The 18,722-nt window shown below is 49.9% G+C and overlaps 1 protein-coding gene across 2 annotated transcripts in view; it reads right to left on the bottom strand.

Annotated features, from left to right (window-relative positions):
* Window positions 1-352: 352 nt before the first annotated feature.
* Window positions 353-18,722, bottom strand: part of TNRC6C (trinucleotide repeat containing adaptor 6C) — an 81,083-nt gene continuing 62,713 nt past the window's right edge. The window contains exons 13-22 of one of the 2 annotated variants that reach the window (XM_082860700.1): window positions 18,400-18,483; window positions 17,988-18,219; window positions 14,622-14,789; window positions 13,075-13,266; window positions 12,439-12,582; window positions 8,604-8,720; window positions 6,599-6,793; window positions 5,782-5,852; window positions 5,128-5,267; window positions 353-898 (exon numbers count right to left, since the gene is read on the bottom strand). In XM_082860700.1, the coding sequence (XP_082716826.1) occupies window positions 538-898; window positions 5,128-5,267; window positions 5,782-5,852; window positions 6,599-6,793; window positions 8,604-8,720; window positions 12,439-12,582; window positions 13,075-13,266; window positions 14,622-14,789; window positions 17,988-18,219; window positions 18,400-18,483 (1,704 nt within the window). In that variant the 3' untranslated portion in view covers window positions 353-537. The remainder of the gene's footprint in view (window positions 899-5,127; window positions 5,268-5,781; window positions 5,853-6,598; window positions 6,794-8,603; window positions 8,721-12,438; window positions 12,583-13,074; window positions 13,267-14,621; window positions 14,790-17,987; window positions 18,220-18,399; window positions 18,484-18,722) is intronic. The other variant, XM_082860701.1, reaches the window with a different exon arrangement.

Below are 18,722 nucleotides of genomic sequence, written 5' to 3'. Positions count from 1 at the left end.
TCGCAGACCGCTCCTTCCGCTCGGCTCGCTGGTCTGGGCCGCCAGGACCGTGTCCCAGTGATGGACGCCAGCTCCCCCTGATTACGGGGTCCGCCTCTGGTAATGTGCATAATCGTCACAGGCTCGTTTTAAATAGGCTTTCTCGTCTCCCTCCCTCCCTCCCCACCCCCTTGATAAAATAACCCTTTCCAGCCCACAATCTGAAAAGTGCCCTTCATGATAGAACTATTCTAAGCAGCTTTTATACTTAAAAAATCAAAATGACAACACACCATACAAACATAAGACGACACAAAATAAAAAGCTGTGAGAAGCATCCTGTCATTACACATGACACTGACCCAGCGCAGCCCGCACTGTCTTGGGAACAGTTCGCAAGGACTGCGGCCAAGGTTCGTCTTCAGTACTGGACAGAGGTACTTGAAAGGGCTGCCGGGCTGCTCGGGTCAAGCGGGGTCCTCAGCGACGCCCGGACTGGAAAGGGTCAGCGTTTCTTCCTAGTGCTGATGACTGCGGTGCCCACGCAGCCTCTCCGGGCTAGATGGACTCCCCACTGAGAAGGTCGCCAGGAAGCAGAGTGTTCAGCGGGGTGGGGCTTCCGATGACCCTGCCATCGTCGCTACTGGGGGGGCCCCACAGGCTGCTGGAGTACTGGGGGACCCCGCCCCACAGCAGGTCGCTGCTCCCTTTGCCTGCCAGGCACGGGGCGTTCCAGTGGCCAGTGTCGCTGCGCACCAGGCCGTGGGAGCTGCCCGAGGCGCCCAGCCGCGTCTGGCTGGTCCCAGCGCTGGGCTGCCAGCTGGAGGTGGGCGGCAGTGCTTGGCCTTGGGCTAAGAAACGGTTCACTTCTTCTTCGCCAGCAAACTCGGCCAAGATGGTAGTGTTTCCCAGAACACACCTAAAAGAGCAGGACAGCAACGAAAATAAGAGCTGGTTTTTTGAAAAGATACACAGAATTGACAAACCTTTAGCTAGACTAACCAAGAAAAAAAGAAGACACAAATAAAATGAGAAATGAAAGGGAGACATTACAACTGATAACACAGAAATACACAGGATGTGCCAACAAACTGGATAATCTAGAAGAAATGTTCAAATTTCTAGAAACATACGATTTACCAAAATTGAATCATCAATAGAAAATCTGAATGGACCAATAATGCGTAAGGAGGTTGAATCAATAATCAGCTGATTACTCCCAATACAGAAAAGCCCAGGACCACAGATGGTTTCAATGACGAATTCTATCAAACACTTAAAGGGGAATTAACATCAAATCTTCTCAAACTTTTCCAAAAAACTCAAGAGGAGGGAACACTCCCAAACTCATTTTATAAGGCCAATATTATCCTGATACTAAAGCCAGATAAGGACACTACAAACAAACAAACAAACAAAACAAAAAACAAGAAACAAAACCCCAAAAAACACACACAAAAAAAACAAACAAAAAACCCACAGACCAATATAAATGAATATAGATGTAAAAATTCTCAAAAAAGTAAAGATTCTCAACAAAGTACACGCCGGTTAAGTGGGACTTATCTCTGGGATTCAGGCAGGGGTGGTGGTTCAACATATGTAAACCAATAAATGGGATACACCACATTAACAGAATGGAAGATCAAAATCATGTGATCATCTTAACGGGAGTAGAAATAGCATTTGACAAAATACCACGTCCTTTCAAAAAGAAAAACCCACCATGTCCTTTCATGATGAAGACTCCTCAACAAATAGGGTACAGAAAGAACAGGCCTCAACATAATAAAAACCATACATATACACAAAGCTAACATCATTTTCAATGGTAAGAGGTTGAAAGCTTTTCTTCTAAGGTCAGGAGCGAGACAAGGGTGCTCACTCTCACCTCTTTTATTTGATATAGTATTGGAAGTCTTAGCCAGAGCAATCAGGCAAGATAAAGAAACAAAAAGTATCCAAGCTGGAAGGGAAGAAGTAAAATTTATTTGCAGATGACATCATCTTACATAGAGATAACCCTAAAGACTCCATCAAACATCTGTTGGAAGTAATCAAAGAATTCAGTAAAATTGCAGAATATAAAATCAACACCCAGAGAGCAGTTGCATTTCTTTCTATACACTAACAATGAAATATCTGAAAAAGAAATAAAGAAAAAATCCAATTCACAATAGCATCAAAAACAATAAAATACTCAGGAATAAATTTAACCAAGGAAGTGAAAGATCTATACCACGGAAACTACCAGACTTTGATGAAAGAAATTGAAGAAGATACAAAAGGAAAGCCATCCTGTATTCATGGATTGAAAGAATTAAAAATACTTTAAAAATATCCATACAACCTAAAGCCATCTATAGATTCAATGCAATCCCTATCATATTCCAATGGCATTCTTCATAGAAATGTATAAACAATCCTAAAATGTGTATGGAACCACAAAAGACCCCAAATAGCCAAAGCAATCCTGAGAAAGAACAAAGCTGGACGCATCAAACTTCCTGATTTCAAACAACACTACACAGCTACAGCAATCAAAACAGTATGGTACTGGCATAAAAACAGATACATAGACCAATGGAACAGAATAGAGAGTCCAGAAATAGATCCCCACATATACAGTCAACTAATATTTGACAAGGGCACCAAGGATACTCAATGGGGAAAGGACAGTCCCTTCGATAAATGGTGCTGGAAAACTGGACGACCACATGCAAAAAAATGAAACTGGACCCCTACCGTACATCACTCACAAAAATTAACTTGAAATGGACTAAAGACTAAACATAAGACCTGAAACCATAAAACTCCTAGAAGCAAACATAGGGAAAAAACTCCTTGACACTGGTCTTTGCAACAAAATTTTGGATATGACAGCAAAAGCACAAGGAACAAAAGAAAAAAATCAACAAGTGGGACTACATCAAACTAAAAAGCTTCTGCACAGCAAAGGAAACCATCAACAAAATGAAAACACAACCTATAAAATGGGAAAAGTATTTGCAAACCATCTATCTGATATAGAGAATATCCTGTAACTCAAATATATAGAGAACTCATATAACTCAATAACAAAAAAACCCCAAACAATCTGACTAAAAAATGGGCAAAGGAACTGAATAGACATTTTCCCAAAGAAGACATAGAAATGGCCAACAGACACATGGAAAGATGCTCAGCATCACTAATTATCAGGGAAGTGCAAGTCAAAACCACAATGAGGCATCACCTCACACTAGTTAGACCGGCTATCATTAAGAAGACAAGAAATAACAAGTGTTGGTGAGGATTTGGAGAAAAGGAAATCCTCCTACACTGCTGGTGGGAACGTAAATTGGTTAGCCACTGTGGAAAAAGTATACAGGTTCCTCAAAAAATTCAGACTAGAACAACCATACGATCCAGCAAGCCCACTTCTGCGTATATATCCAAAGGAAATGAAAATAGGCTATTGAAGAGATAGATATCTGAACTCCTATGTTTACTGCAGCATTACTTAAATAGTCAAGATATGGAAACAACCTAATTGTCAACAAATCAGTGGATAAAGAAGATGTTTATACACACACACACACACAGATACAAACAGACACACTGGAATATTATTCAGCCATGAGAAAGAAGGAAATCCTGCAACAACATGGATTAATCCTGAGGGCCTTATGCTAAGTGAGATAAATCAAAGATAAATACTGCATGATATCAATCATATACGGAATCTAAAAAAGCCAAACTTGTTGAAACATTCGGGAGTAGAATGGTGGTTACCGGGGGCTGTGGGTGGGAAATGGGGAGAGGTTGGTCTCAGGGTACAAATTTCCAGTTAGAAGATGAGTGAGTTCTGAGGAGCTCATGTACAGCGCGGTGACTACAGTTAGCAATTCTGTATCCTTTACTTCAAAGTTGCTGAGACAGTAGATCTTAAACGTTCTCACCACAAAAAGGAAATAATAATCATGTGCCCTGATGTGGGTGTTAGCTCCCACGGTGGTAACCACATTGCAATATATAAATGTGTCAAATCAACACTACACTCTAAACTGACACGCTGTTGTATGTCAGTTACATCTCAAAACAAAAACTCAAAACAAACAAACAAAAAAAGCAGAACAGGGGTCATGTGAGCAGAGCAGCTGTGTGTCTTCCTGTGTTCGCCTCGTTGGCGTTCCCCCCTTTTTTTTTTTCAATGGGAAAAGGGCAGCTGGAGGCTTCATGTCACAGGCCACCCAGAAATGGTCCTGCAGTTTATGTTTTAGTATAGCTATTTCCAAGGCCAGATTATGACCTTTTTTTCTCACCTTAGACTTCTAGCAGCTATGTTGTGTCGGTGTAGAGAGCACATTCTTAAGGAAGTGCATGAATGGACCATTAAACTTGGGCATCATTTAGGGTCAGTGCAATTTTATACCCTGGGCTAAAAATAGGAAGGATTAACTTCTAGGGCCCACACCCCAAGTGATGTCGCTGAGTAGGTCTACTCACACATCTTATCAAAAGCATCCTTTAATCAGGGGAGAGGAGTTGGCTGCAGGGACCACTACGAGGCCCAGCAGTGGGTCTGAATGTGTCGTATGCCTGGAGACATCTTCTATGGACAGAGCATCTTCTATCACTGGGCTCTACACGTGCTCTCTTGGGGAACCCTTTCCCTACTGGGTGGGGGGGGAGGCCGAGCCACGGCACTTCAGCAGCAGAAGAAACCGACACGTCACAAGACACCTATTATGGGGTGAATTGTGTCCCCCCAAATTCATATGTTGAAGCCCTAAGCCCCAAGACCGCACCGTGCCTGTATCTGGAAAGAGGTCTTTAAAGAGGGAATTAAGGTAATATGAGGTCAGGGGGGTGGCCCTAATTCACTCAGACTGGTGTCCTTAGAAGGAGAGGAAGTCAGGACACAGACACACTCAGGCTGAGAGACTTGAGGACACAGGACTGGGCAGCTGAGTGCAAGCCAAGGAGAGAGGCCCCGGGGGCAGCCGACCCTGTCCACACCACATCGGACTTCCCGCCCACCCGCCCGCCCGCCCGCCCGCCCGCCCGCGGTGCTCTGTGGCTGCGGCCCCAGGACCCACCCACAACGCCCAGCCCCCGCACCACCGGGCTGCAGCCAGGGCTGCGCGGGGCAGGGGAGGGACATACATGTGCAGGGACTTCTGGGCCTTGGCGGCTTCCTCCTTGGAGCTGTACCGGACCACGGCGTTGCCTTGGGTTAGGTTCAGGTGGAATGTGATGAGAGGCCCGTGCTGCAAGCACAGCGTCCGCAGGGTGGAGCCATCGATCTGATTAAGGAAGCAGAGGGGCGGTAACACGCGTCCTGGGGATTCTTCACTATATACGTTTATGAAATCCAGGTGCACGGTACCTTGGGAAGATGTCTGTCCTTGAAAGGGCTTACTATATGATTATGATATTAACCTTTTGCACCTTGTAACTTACTGTGTAATTTAAAATCTTGGACATTTCAGTCATAGTTTCTGAGTTGGGCTAACAGAAGAAGGAGAAAACCCTGCTTTGGTTCCGACCCCCTCTCTCCAGAGCACATCACAGAGAGCCTCGCGGCCCCCGACCCTGGGAAAAGTGAGCGCAGGCCAAATCGTTCTGGAGCGGGTGCAGGTGAGCAATTCTGTTTATGAGGGGACACTCTTTCAGCCTCGGAAGAGTGAAAGGTGAACAATTCACCAGCAACATGGTTAAATGACCCATGCTGCCGGCGCTGCCTCTGGGCCATGAGTGAGGCCTCGGGTCACCGACAAGGCCCTCAGGCCTGGCGATGCCCCCACCGGGTGCCTGTACCTGGGGCGTGAGGTTGCGGAGAACGAGCCAGCTGCTTGTCCTTCCTGAGGTGTCAGTACTCCAGGCAGAACCTGTGCCCAGGGAAGAACCCGGTCAACAAGGCTGCGGTGAGTCAGACAGCTCTTCCCGATGCCCTCCCGTCTCACCACACGGACGCAGCACGGGCCGAACCTGTGCTCCAAGCCTTTCCCAACCCCCGGAAACCAACCCAGAGTCACAGTCCCTGCAGACCCCTGGGAGGCGGGTGTGGCGGCAGAGACTTGAGAACTGCCTGGAAGTTCTGGTCTCCTCCTCTGCCCCCCTCCCCCACAGCTTTATAATCAATGCTCTAAAATCCCACTTGCTAACAAAAATGAAGCAGACTTGCAGGGCTGGCTTCACTCTCGGCTTCTTAAATGCCCTGTGCACCCGGCTCGTCCCCGCAGTTCAGCAGGGGGCCGGAAGAAGCCTCCAGAGCTGCACCTTAGGAGGGGGTGGTGCGCTCACACTGGGAAGCGAGACCCTCGTGCTCGTTGATCGGGCCTCTCCAAGGGCCCAGTGCGGCCCCTCAGTGGGTGCCGAGACCGCCCGGCTCCGAACAAAGCTGTGTGTGCGAGCACCCAGGGCTGATGCTGAAACACAGGCAGCAGAGCCTGGGCCCAGATAATCCCCGAGGGTCTAGGGCGACTTGGCCCCTCCTAAGCCCTCCCAGGGTCCAGGAGTCCTTACAAAGGAGCTGCAGGACAAAATGACAGGCATCTTCCCTGAAGGACAAGCGGAGCAGGCACGGACACCCCCGTCCCAGCCACCCCGTTTGGACACGAGAACGGACGCGTACCCGAGGAGTAGGAGCTGGTCCAGCCGAGGGGACTGGCTCCCCAGGTGGAGGAAGGCTTGGGATTGGTTAACCCTGGAGGTGGCCTTGTGGGTGCAGTAGTGTTTCTGGGCACCTTCCACAGTTCATGAGACAGAGAGGCTTGTGTGTGAGAGGCAGGGCCAGAGGACCACGTCGATTTAATGTCTGACAGTTTACCTGGAAAGGCAGAGAAGTGGAGCATAGGCATTCCTGAGACAGAGAAGGAAAGTCACGGCAGCGCCTAGGGAATCACACCAGGCGCTCTGGCTCCAGAGGACTGCGTGACCGGAATGTAGCGCCAAGTCAAGCTCCCACACGAGGACCACAGGCATCCTCTCTCTTGAATTTCTGCCCAGAGACACAGTCTGCTGGTGTCCGGTATAGATCTTGCCAGTATTTCTGATACTTAACTTGCTAAATGTGCCAGACATTCGCTTGCCACCCAGAAAAACTGCATTTTTGTAGTTCAGTGTTAAAGCTAAACTTAACAAATTCTGCTGGGACACATCTTATCTCATAACAAACTACTCAAGGTCAAGAGCTTTTGACGCCATTTCTTTAGGTGTCAGTCCCCTGTCAAAGCAACGCCCCCTCTGACATAACCCGCCTGAGCTCACGCTGACCAGCGTCATCTTTGCGGCTTTGAGACTCACTCCCCATGCCTATAGAAACGGGTGTGGCCCAGGGCTGAGCGGTCTGGCATCTTGGCACCTTGGCCGGGGGAAGCCTGCTTTAAGGCTCCTGGGGAGAAAAACCAAAACCAGTAATGACCACCAGCTCCAGCCCCTCCTGTGCCCGGGGCACCTGCCACGCCTGCTTCAGCGGCCCAGCGCTGCGAGGACAGCAGGCAGAGTGGTCGCTGTCACCATGCTCCTTGGGCAGCAGGGCAGCACCCAGGCCGGCACAAGCCCCGTGTGGAGCGCCTCTGCCACCCTGGCGGCCAGGGTCCACTGCAGCTTCACAACAACAAATGCTAATCTGAGCAAAGGCGTCACTGATCAGAAAAAACAAAACGCCATAAAAAACCGCCTGAGATATGGGAAGACGGTTTTGTTTGCCCATCTCTTTAGCCAAATGATTGGGAAGCACTAAAGGCCTAATGCATCCCCTTTGTAAACATCAGAGGGAATAAACATTAGAAGGAATAGACATAATCCAGAAGCTCTTTTTCTCTCTCTTTTTAAATAAGACGCTGAAGTACATCAAAACGACTTCCTCCCCTGGGCACTGGTATAAAAGGAATTCCTACAGCATTCTTACATGGATTTAAACAAAGGCTGGTGGAATGCAGAAACATATTTGAAGAAATGTATAAACAATAAACCCTCTTTACTTAAGTTCCACCTCTTTTTATAAACCTGTACTGTACACATTCTGTTTGTGTGTGTGTCCATTATCTCTATCCTTGTCTTAAAACTTCCAGATAACAATTCCTTTGAAGTTACTATGACAAACAATTCTCAATTCTCCTCTCAGCCTAAAAGAAATTTCTAACTTGAAAGACTCGTAAGGTCTACACTGAGAGAGGAACAACCCAGGCCCTGCACTGATCCCAGAGACGGCAGTGAAGCACGGGGCTGCTGTGGCCTCCTAGCCCCTGGTGGCCAATGCAAGTTAACAGCAGGTCCCCAGAGGTGGCCGCCTTCACGTCTTTAAGCCTCCTATACCCCTGGTCTCATGGCTACGGCGGGAAGGGAGGAGAGGGGAAAGCAGCTGTGTCACATCCTGCCCTGGGGAGTTTACATAATCCCCGGATCTTCGTGACAGCCCACGGAGGAGGTGTCACCATTCCCACTCCACGGGGGTGGGAGCCGTGGTGCCCGAGGCCCCACGGCTGCTCAGCAAAGCTCAGGCCCGCTCTCCATCACACCACATGGCCTCCCAGCTCAGGGAGGAGCAGACAGACCACCAGGAAAAGCCAGGCCATCCGTTTTGTTTGCGGAAAGAGAGAAAAGGCTACCTGCAAGTCGAGAGGCCAGGTGCGTACCTGCAATACTAGGAGCGGGCACAAGGCTGCTGAGAGAGCGACTGTAGCCGGAGGCAGCGAGCGGCCAGGCACTCGAGGAAGGCAGTGTGGCACTCTGAGATGACGGTGGGGAGGACCCTGCAGAACCAAACGCGGCACTAAGAAAGGTGAGCACGGGCCTGCGGGGTGAGCCGCTCAGCTTGGGCCTGAGAGTCCTAACAGCCAAGAACCAATGTCCTCCTAGGCTGCCGTTTGAGCAAATGGTGGAAAATGAGAGCGTGACGCGGCCAAGACCATGGGGAGGAGAGGAAGACACGGGCACACCGCCGCCTCTGGGGGCCCGGGGCCCTGGGAGAGGCCGGGGCGGGGTGCGGGAAACCAGGCAGCAGGAGGGAAGAGAACGACCACCGAGTGTTTACAACAACATGTCCAAGTTTGGAAGGATCCCACGGGTTTCCCCTTCCAAGTAAGATAAAAATAAAAACACAGGGCCAACTCCACCTTTTCACACCTCCAACAAGATCCACAGAGCTGTAAACAAAACTCCAAGCTTTCTGTTACAGATTTTGCCATAAAAAGACCAGCGCTTTTCCTAACTCGAAAGGTCTCACGTATCCCATCTCCCCCATTCGTATTTCTCTTTTGAATACGGGAATAATGAGGAGAAATGTGTGCTAGTAACTGTGTCACTGTGAGCTATCGTGTCCCCAGAACTGCGGTTCCCTCTGTTAAGGACCCTGTTCCTGCTCCTGGGAGGGGGGCTGACGGGGTGTGGCCCCCGGAGCACCCCTGCTGGTGCTGTTTCCATGTCACCCCATCCGTTTTCTGAGGAAAGCAGGAAGCCAGGGAAGAGGGAGGATGAAGCAGTGGTGACTTGTGGGTTAAAGCAGGATGGATCAGAGCTCTTCTGACTTGGCAAGTTACTCGGCCAGAGTGTGGAAGCTGGCCAGGGGAGGGGACAGGCGCACACAACAGTCTGGCTGTCAGGTTTACTACCGTGAACGGAATCTCACAAGACACGGGCCCCTGACGCAGGGCCCCAGCTGGGATGGCACTGAACAACGTCGGGAGTACCCTTCACTGGGACTACCAGGCGTGTGGCACCTCCCAGACTTGTGCGGTCTACAACCTGCACAGCTGTTTACAGCTGCTCTGCTGTAACTGACCTCCTTAGAATATGGCATGAGAGCGGATGAACATTAAAATTTATTTGTAATCTGCAGGTCTTCAATTTTGAAAGATGTCAGCTTTACTGACAACCTAATCGTAGTTCCTGAACCCTCTGCTTCCATCTACCAACAAAATGCCATCAACCCAAGATCCCAAATTATAGACTATTTAACCCTACGTGGCATTTCTTTTATAATTAACAGTAGGATACTTAGATTTTAACAGTGTTCTAGTTTTGACATTTTTAGTTTAATAGTGGAAACTGTCCCACAAAATTCTGGTTAATTTTCCTTTTCGTATCAATTTGTCAGGAGCTGGCACAGCTGCATTTTACCATTCTGGTTGCTATTCACCTCATAAAGGTTAAAACTATAAATAACATCCAAACAAATACTGGGCTAATTTAAAATTTTAATATCAAATCAGAACTTAACACCAATGACAATAAATAAAAACAAAAATGCAAATAAAAACCCAACACCTAGTATACTCAGTAAAAAAAAAAATTCCATTATGAAAGTACGTAAAATAAATAAGCCAACAACAGGAGGCCAGTGGCATTTCTCACTCTTTTCCTTCTAGGGCACATTTTCTCCATTTTTTTCTCTGTATTTTATTTATTTGTTTATTTTATTTTTGGCTGCGTTGGGTCTTCGTTGCTGCACGCAGGCTTTCTCTAGCTGTGGCGAGCAGGGGCTACTCTTCATTGTGGTGCGTGGGCTTCTCATTGCGGTGGTTTCTCTCGTTGCGGAGCACGGGCTCCAGGCGCGCGGGCTTCAGTAGTTGCGGCGCGTGGGCTCAGTAGTTGTGGCTCGCGGGCTCTAGAGCGCAGGCTCAGCAGTTGTGGTGCACGGGCTTAGCTGCTCCGCGGCATGTGGGATCTTCCCGGACCAGGGCTCGAACCCATGTCCCCTGCATTGGCAGGCGGATTCCTAACAACTGTGCCACCAGGGAAGTCCCTTCTCTGTATTTCAGATCAAGCTGGTCACTCAAAAATACGACAGGCTTTTGGGGCTGGGCCCTGAGCGAGGTCAGCCCCTGGGGCGCCTGAAGGCCCTCGAGTGTTGGGTGCGGCACGTGGGCCCTGGAGAGGGGCGGTCAGCGAGGTCTGGCCTTTGCAGTTTACTTCTGGCCCTGCGGCTGAGGTGCCTTTTGTAAATAAGTTCTACATAAAGATCCGTTCATCCCGCCCCTTCTCTCAGATAAACAAACCAGGAGGTGGGGGAGCCAGGGCTTTCCGGGGCGAGGCCTGGTCACGGGGTGGAGGAGGCGCTGTCCCAGGGCTCCAGCCCCAGGAGGTCACACAGGGCCATGTGAGGCTGCAGGGAGCTCTCTCTGTCCTACAGCTGAGGTCCCGTTTCAGCCAACATCTCTGAGGCTGAGCTTCCCTCTGCCCTGACGTTCGTCTCATCTGCTCAGCTCTGCCCTCGGAACTCCCCTGCCCCTCCAGGACGCCTGTGTCGCATCACGGCACACGCATGCGAAGGCGGAGGTGGCCCATAATGCCCCAGGTGCCAGGGACCACGGGCTGACCATCAGGCACCAGTTGGGAAGCTCTGCTCTGTGCCGAGCAGCCTCGACTCTTTCCAAGGTCTTCTACTGCCCTGATCGGCATGGCTCACCCACCCTCCACAACCTCGAACACGCTGACCCACCCGGCTGCCCGGCTCAACCCTGCGGCCACACGCAGGGTGCCGAGGGGCGACGGCCAAGTCTCACCTCTGGCTGTGCCACCCCCCGGTCCCCACCACCTCCAAAAGGCCCCACGTCCCACAGCCTCTCGTCCCCCGTGCCACTCATCCGTCCCTGACCTTGGGGTGGCCTGCAATGTCCCTGCTCTGAGATGCAGCCGCCTCGCGACACGAGGAACGCACGGCACTAAATGGGAAGGTGATCTGTGTTTATGGCGCCTTTCTACCCGAACCACAGGCACGCAGAATCCTGTCACTTGAAAGAACCATTGATAAGAACGGCCTCTCCCCCACAGGCCATGTTTAGGTAGGAACCTAAATTAATGTTTTGGGAAATATGCGAGGGCCTTATTAGTGCTGAGCCTCTCTGGTAAGCTGGCTATTCTTTCCCATTGTTAGAATTATGAGGATAAAACTCCATCAGCAACGGCACTTACAGAGCGTCTTCATTTGCAGGCCTTAAGGAAAGGCAAGTTACTGCCCTTCTCGACACTGCATTTGAAATCTCTGTTTATGTTCTGTAACCTTGCAGCTCAGCTCGTCACTTGCTCTGACTGGATCCTGAAGTCTGAAGAGGGTGTGCCAGACCTTACAGCATCGGGAGCTTGTGCCAGGAAGCAAGTCCTGGGGAAAGATCTCAGGCTTTTTACCAGACTCTTTGAGGAAAGGAAAAATTGGCTGACATGGATGAGTAAAAGTTCACTTCTAGCTCAAAGAATTTCAAGTGGAAACCTTTTTCTTAAAAAGCTTGATGGTTAATATTGTTATTTTATAACACAATGTTTATAAAAAACGATGTGTTAATAAATCCAGCAGAGACACTGAACCCAAATCAATTTCCATTTCCCCGTAAGCACTATGTTGCATCACACGGCAAGAGAAGGTTCCCATCGGACGTGCCTTGCACGCCCCAGCCTCACCACCCACACCCTCCCGCTGCCCTGGAGCGCCTGCACGGAGACCACTGCATGGACACGGGCGGGGCGCCCCCTCACCTCCACTCTTGAGGAGGTAGCGGTTGACATCCTGTATGGTGGTATTGATGGTAGGCCCGGTGGGGACACTTCCAGGAGTGACGTCGGGGTCATTCTCGGGATCTATATTCTGAAGTCCTTTCCAGGGAACTCCAGGATGGAACTCTAGAAAATTCCAAACAAATGAAAATCAACACATGAGTATTAGCGCACCTTCATGTTGCTTCATGATAGCTTATGGAAGTGTATTTATAATCTGCTAATTAAGTTAAGAGGCACACTTTAGACTTTCTTCAGTAAATCATCAATCCTTCGGAACAAACTAAGTATTATAACCACCACGCTGAACACTAAGATGGTGTCCAGACGGGAGGATACAGCCCAGACATGCTCTGACCGGACGGGACACAGCGCCCCTTCCCCACTCTCCTTCCCCTCTCTCCTTCCACTGAACCGAGGGCTGCAGAAAACCCTGTGATGCCAACCACACCCACAATTTATCTGATGAATGGATTTCCAATGAAAAAGCCAAAGCTATGGGGTTAAGGCTTCCAGGATTCTCAGCTTGGACCCTGGCTTCTACTGGGCCTAGTCGTTCCCATAGGCTTGGCGTGTGCTGATCGGCTGCCACAGGGAAGCGTGCACACTCTTTCTTACCTGGGGGCCAGTTGATGCTGGAGCCATTTGAGATTTTATCACTGTCAGATTTGGCACGTGACCAGCTATGGGGAACAGCTACAGGAGGACTGGCTGGTGACTCACTGCTCTGGATTAAATCGTACCGGCCATAGGAGTCGTCGATGGAGGACTTAGCTGGAGGCCCAATGCTCAGACCTCCAGGGATAGCACCTGGGGGGACGACAGGGAACAAAGAGCCGAGTGAACAGGGGACCCCGAGTCCCTGTGCTGGGCGCCGGGCCTTGCCCTTTGCACAGGTGCACGAACTGTCAGACTCGGTTTGGCCAGCACCTTCTGGGGGAAGTGACTATTTCCGTTAGCCCAAACTTGGCCTTGAAAGACAAACTCTTTAAGAACTGTTTCAGTTGTTCAAGTTGGAATTCTTGATAAATGCATACCCACACCACGGTGAAGCCCTCTGGAGACAGCCTGTGAGTCCCTGCGGTCAGCTCCTGTCCTTGTTGCTGCCTGTGTCCCTTCCCCAGTCTGCTGCCCTCACTATGGAAGGACAAACAGGCATGTGGACTCGGAGGCCTTAACCCCACCCACCCTGGGCGACTGAGCTCTCTCCTGCCAAGGGAAGTGCCCAAATAGCACGTGATGATTTTCTTCTAGAATTAACCATTAGGAAAAATTTTCTTTTTAGAATGCCTTATATCAAGAGAGAATTATACACCCTATTAATTTCCTTTGCTGTTTATGCTACGAGGAATTTAAGAGCTAAATTTAATGCAAGTGAGATCACCTCCTACGGTTACTAGCTTTTTTCTTCCCCCCCCCCCCCCCCGGCCGTGCCTCGCAGCTTGCGGGATCTTAGTTCCCCGGCCAGGGATTGAACCCTGGCCCCAGCAGTGAAAGCGCCAAATCCTAACCACCGGACCACCAGGGAATTTCCTGGTTGTTAGCATCTGCTGTTTCTCTTTTCTAGGCATTAGATTTTCTATTGTGTTTTATCATTTTATGGAAAAAATTTTTCTCTTAGACCAAGTTTTGGTTGAAGATACAGATACATGAGTGTGCGGCCATGACCTGTACTCTTCGTTGCTCTGGGGCATTTTCAGTTACTTCTTGGTTTGTAGCTAAGGTGTGAAAGTTGAGGCTTGGAGAGGTTTGATCATTGACTACCTGGGATCTGACACACTCTGTAATGAAGTGGAATATATATGTTTAACTTACTGAGGTAACACTGGTTTCTGACATCTAAGTTTCACGGGTGTGACACTGCATTTCGACTTTTGTCTGCACCACAGGGTGCTCACCACCAAGAGCTTAGTTTATACCCGCCTCCACGCAGTTGACCGCCTTTCGCCATTTCGCTCTCCATCCGCCCCTTCCCCTCTGGTTACCACTACTCTAGTTCCCTGTATCCCTGTTTGTTGTGGTTTGGTTTGTTCTCTTGGAATATTTTCTATTCAGCTTTCAGCACTGAACTCTTAGACGGGAAATGCAGTACGAGTAACGAAACGAGCATAACCAGCGAGTAGGAAGGAAGTGACCAGACTCCAGGCACCTTGGCTCGGACGTACCATGCTTGCTGGGGTTCTGGTCGAGTGGAGAAGCAGCACCGGGTAAGTTATCCATGGGGTTGGGATGTGTCCACTGAGGGAGGCGTGACTGGGACTGCGACGGGTCCTTCACTGATAAACCACCAGTCATGTCCATGCTGCTGACATTCATGTTTGGGTTCAGTCCAGCTAAAAACAAAAACGCTATCAGGATACGTCTGCTCTTCCTCTAAACGTTTACTTTCTAAAGCTCTCCTAGAGAATCAAACTAAGTCTTAATTCACAGCCAAATATTTTAAATGTAACTTTTAATGCTGGAGGAAAAAAAACCCCTTTTTGCCTTTTTAGTAACACACATCTGTAGGAATCTTATTCCTAAATTAGGGGGACGATGGTAACAAATAGTCTTTGATTAAGTAAGACCAATGATTCTCTTCACTTTACTCGCTTTGGTGCCAAACGAGGTCCTGAAGCTTCTCAGTCAGAGCCCACAGAAAAACAGAACAAGTCCAAACAATTAGGAAAGTCTTTTCTGATCTCAGGGCACCTTGTGCAAACTCACCAGATCCAAACCAGTCTCTCAGAGACGTAAACGGTACCCTAAGGTCCCACCGACAGAACAAGCTGGTGGGGAGACCCCAAATCTGCCTTTAGTGAACTCACTTTACAAAAGGCTGCTCTTAAGGAGTTTATGAATTAAACATCAAACTCCCTTAAAGGACTTGAACTATTTCAAAGTGTGGGTGCTGCCGTCTGCCCTGGCTGGAATGTGAGCTGATCCTGGGTTTATTTCTTACAGCTAAAAGCAGGCATGCACTGGGGCACGTGACAAGCGCCCTCACTGTGCTGGGTTAGTGGAGAGAGATGAGGGAGACGATAGCAAAAAGGCTGAAGTAAAGAGTCGCTGATGGGACACCCGTCATGAGCTGAGCAGGCTGCTTGGCCGGACAGAATGACCAGTGCAGGTGTGACCCAGTGTTTCCAGGCCATTTCTAACCTGCGGTTCCCACACCACATGTCCTGGTACAGAGCAAAGGTACTGAACATTTTTGTTCTTAACTTTAAATCAAGAGCTTCAAACTCAAATGCCCGTATGGGCCAAGCAGGCAACACAAATGAAGGTGATGCGGGCCTGGTGGGGACAGCGCCCGCCCTGCTACAGGTGCTACCCACGCAACCAGGGAATGGAACACAGGCCCAAGGCAGCCCTTTTCAAGAGAAGCCAGAAGCCACTTTTGGTTGAAAATTTCCAATTTTTAAATGTTGGCAATCTCACACACACACACTGTGCAGACCTAACCGAACGCCCATGGGAGTCCGACACCACTGGGGGCTACCTTCACCTCCACCCACACAGACCCAGTCAGGTGAGGGCACAACCGTTAGGACGGGCTTCAGACTGGCCTCCAGAGCACCCCAAGTCCCATGGCCGGGCCGCACCCTCCCCGTCTCGTTTCTTTCTGTTCCTCCCTCCACTGGCAGCCAGCCTGGCCGGCCCTCGCCGACACCGACGGCCTCTTCTTCCATGCGAGGCTGGCTCTGCTCCACTGAACTCTACGCGTTTGAGGTCCACGCTTAAACCCTGCTCTGATTCTTCTTTCACCGCGCAGGGTGACCATGCACTCTCCCTTCCCTAAGCTCTGCAGTAACCACGTTGCACTGCCTATGAAGGCTGGTTTTCGTTTTTATACGCCTGGTCTTCCTGGGAAGACGACAAGCTCGGGAGTCAAGACAGCATCCGGAGAAGAGGCTGCACAGGAAGGAAGGCGGACGGGACTTAGAGCTACTGAGGAAAAGGGGTGAGAACCAGCCAGAGAGGCAATTTTACAAACTAACTTTCTTAAACTTTATTAGCTATCTATTTTAACACATTTATTTTTAAACTTTAATGTGATTGTAAAATATTATCAGAAGTATTTTTCATCAGTTTTGAAGATTCAAGGCACTAATCTTTTCCACTTGTAAGAAAAAGCGTTTAAGGGTAAAGATTTGTGTACTACATCCTCTAAATATAGGTTAAGAGGACAGATGGACACTAGGATACTAGGAAGCTGCAGCTAAACATTTCGGGACAATAGATGGAGCTGAATTTTCTTCTAAAACAGCTATTGTTAAAAAAAGTATTTACATAAATAGCCAACATTCTACCAAGTGCTTGCTATTACAAAGTACTTTGCCTGTTAGTTCACCAAATCTTTAGAAGAACCCTATGAGGTAAGTATTCCCACTTTACAGATGGGGAAATTGAGGCAAAGAGCTGCCAGGCAGCTTAGTCGTGGGGGCAGTGTGGTGGCCTGATTCCTAAGGCAGGTCTTAACTACTAGACTATTCTGCTTCTTCAGCACAGAGGAAAGTAACGGGTAGGACAATCATGAAGGGACAGAAGAACCGTAGTTTAGCATTTGTCAGTTTTGTATTAAAGACACACCACACTGGTTACATGTCAAGGAGACAGTGCTCATGTGATCAGAACATAGCTCTCAGAGGTGTTGGTAGTATTCCACAGAAAGGGACATCATTAGCCGAGATTCGCTGTCACTCACCTGGCCTTTGACCCTCTGGATATGTATTTCTCAGGTAACTAATTCCCTTTGCCCTGTAGCTTCAGACTCTTAACAGTCAGCCTGACAAGCCTGAGGCGCTTTCACCCACTTCTGGATCCTCAGAGCAAATTACAGCTGACCCTCGAACAACGCAGGGGTCACAAATCCGGGTACGACTTTACAGCGGCCCTCTGTACCTGCAAACTCAACCAACCGCAGGTCACGCAGCACCGTTATTTACGGGAAAAAACCCATGGGTAAGTGGACCACGCTCTTTCAGCCCGTGTTGTTCATGGGTCAACAGTATTCCCCGTACGATCACTTTCCTGACACAGCCCTTCTGACGGTCTTCAACGTCGTAACCTGTGTCCCTCCTGGTGACCTCGAGGGCGGCACCACATCTGCCACTGGCCTGCGGGTTTCAAGTGCTGGGCGGGCGCCCTACCGGTTGGGGGTGAGGGTGTGCGTGTTGGTCTGGGTGAGTACACAGTCGTGCTCTGCACTACAGGACTGTGCGGGCAACCATGGCTTTTTAAGAAGTGCCTGGTTCACGGAAATCTGCACACCCTTCCTGTTCCCAGCAGTTCAGGCTGGAGAGAGCCAGGGACGGAACAAAGCGCCGATTCAACAGTGGAGAGGAGATCATCCTGGTACTACTTTCAAAGATTTTATACTGAAAGCACTTATGGGCGCAGCAAAATTCTTGCTCTGCGAAGACAGCTAGGGTCCCTCCCTTACGAAGGAGACCTGAGACAGCCTCGCTCCGGTTTTGCCTGGAACTGCATTTCTGCCCGGCTATTTCAGCCCCGCCAGGCGCACGCGGTCGGCGTCGACCCGGACTCACCGAGAGGGTAGGGAGCGAAGGTGCTGGGTGAAGACTGCTGCTCTTTGGTCTGCAGGTCGGGGAGGCCGGGGGCCTGGGGGTGGGGGGGGAAGCTGTCCAGGGCCGATTTGCCTGCAGAGGGGTGCAGAGACAGGGGCGGCGGGGGCGGGGGCGGCTTCACGAGCAGGGCCTGGGCCAGCTGGCGCTGGTGCTGCTGGATCTGCTGCTGCAGGTTAGTGATTGTGCGCGCAACCTGCGGGCGGGGACGCGCGGTCAGCGGGTCGGGAGGGCCGCCGGGGCCGCCCTCCTCCCCAGCCCAGGTGACGCCGAGGCTTTCAAAACGGGAGGCTGAGCGAGAGACAAGCCAGTGACAAGTAACAGGCCAGGGGAGGTGACAGCTAGCGACCCGCTGAGCCACCCGGGGGGCGCCTACTTGCTGCTCCTGTTGTCTCATGGGTCCGGAAACGTTCCGCTGGGCCTGTAGCATCTGCTGCTGGATCTGTAAACGTTGGTACGCCTGTGGACACAGACACAAAGAGAAGCGTCCAGTAGATTATAAGAAAGCCTCAACAGAGGGTTCCACTTCTGTACATTAGTGTAAAAAAAAAAGGCACAGATTCTCGGTCCCCTTACCATCCTGTGGTTTAAGCATAGCGTGAGGCATGAAGCTTTTTCAAAAGGAGACATGTCTTTCCAAAACCTTTCTAGTGCACAGACTTTACAAAGTAACTCAGTCAGTACCCCTGTTTAGTGCTG

Source organism: Leucopleurus acutus, assembly GCF_964270905.1.
Source record: "Leucopleurus acutus genome assembly, chromosome: 19".
NCBI classification, from domain to species: domain Eukaryota; kingdom Metazoa; phylum Chordata; class Mammalia; order Artiodactyla; family Delphinidae; genus Leucopleurus; species Leucopleurus acutus.
The sequence above is the reverse complement of the archived record's forward strand: the minus strand, read 5'-3'. Positions and strand labels throughout refer to the sequence as shown.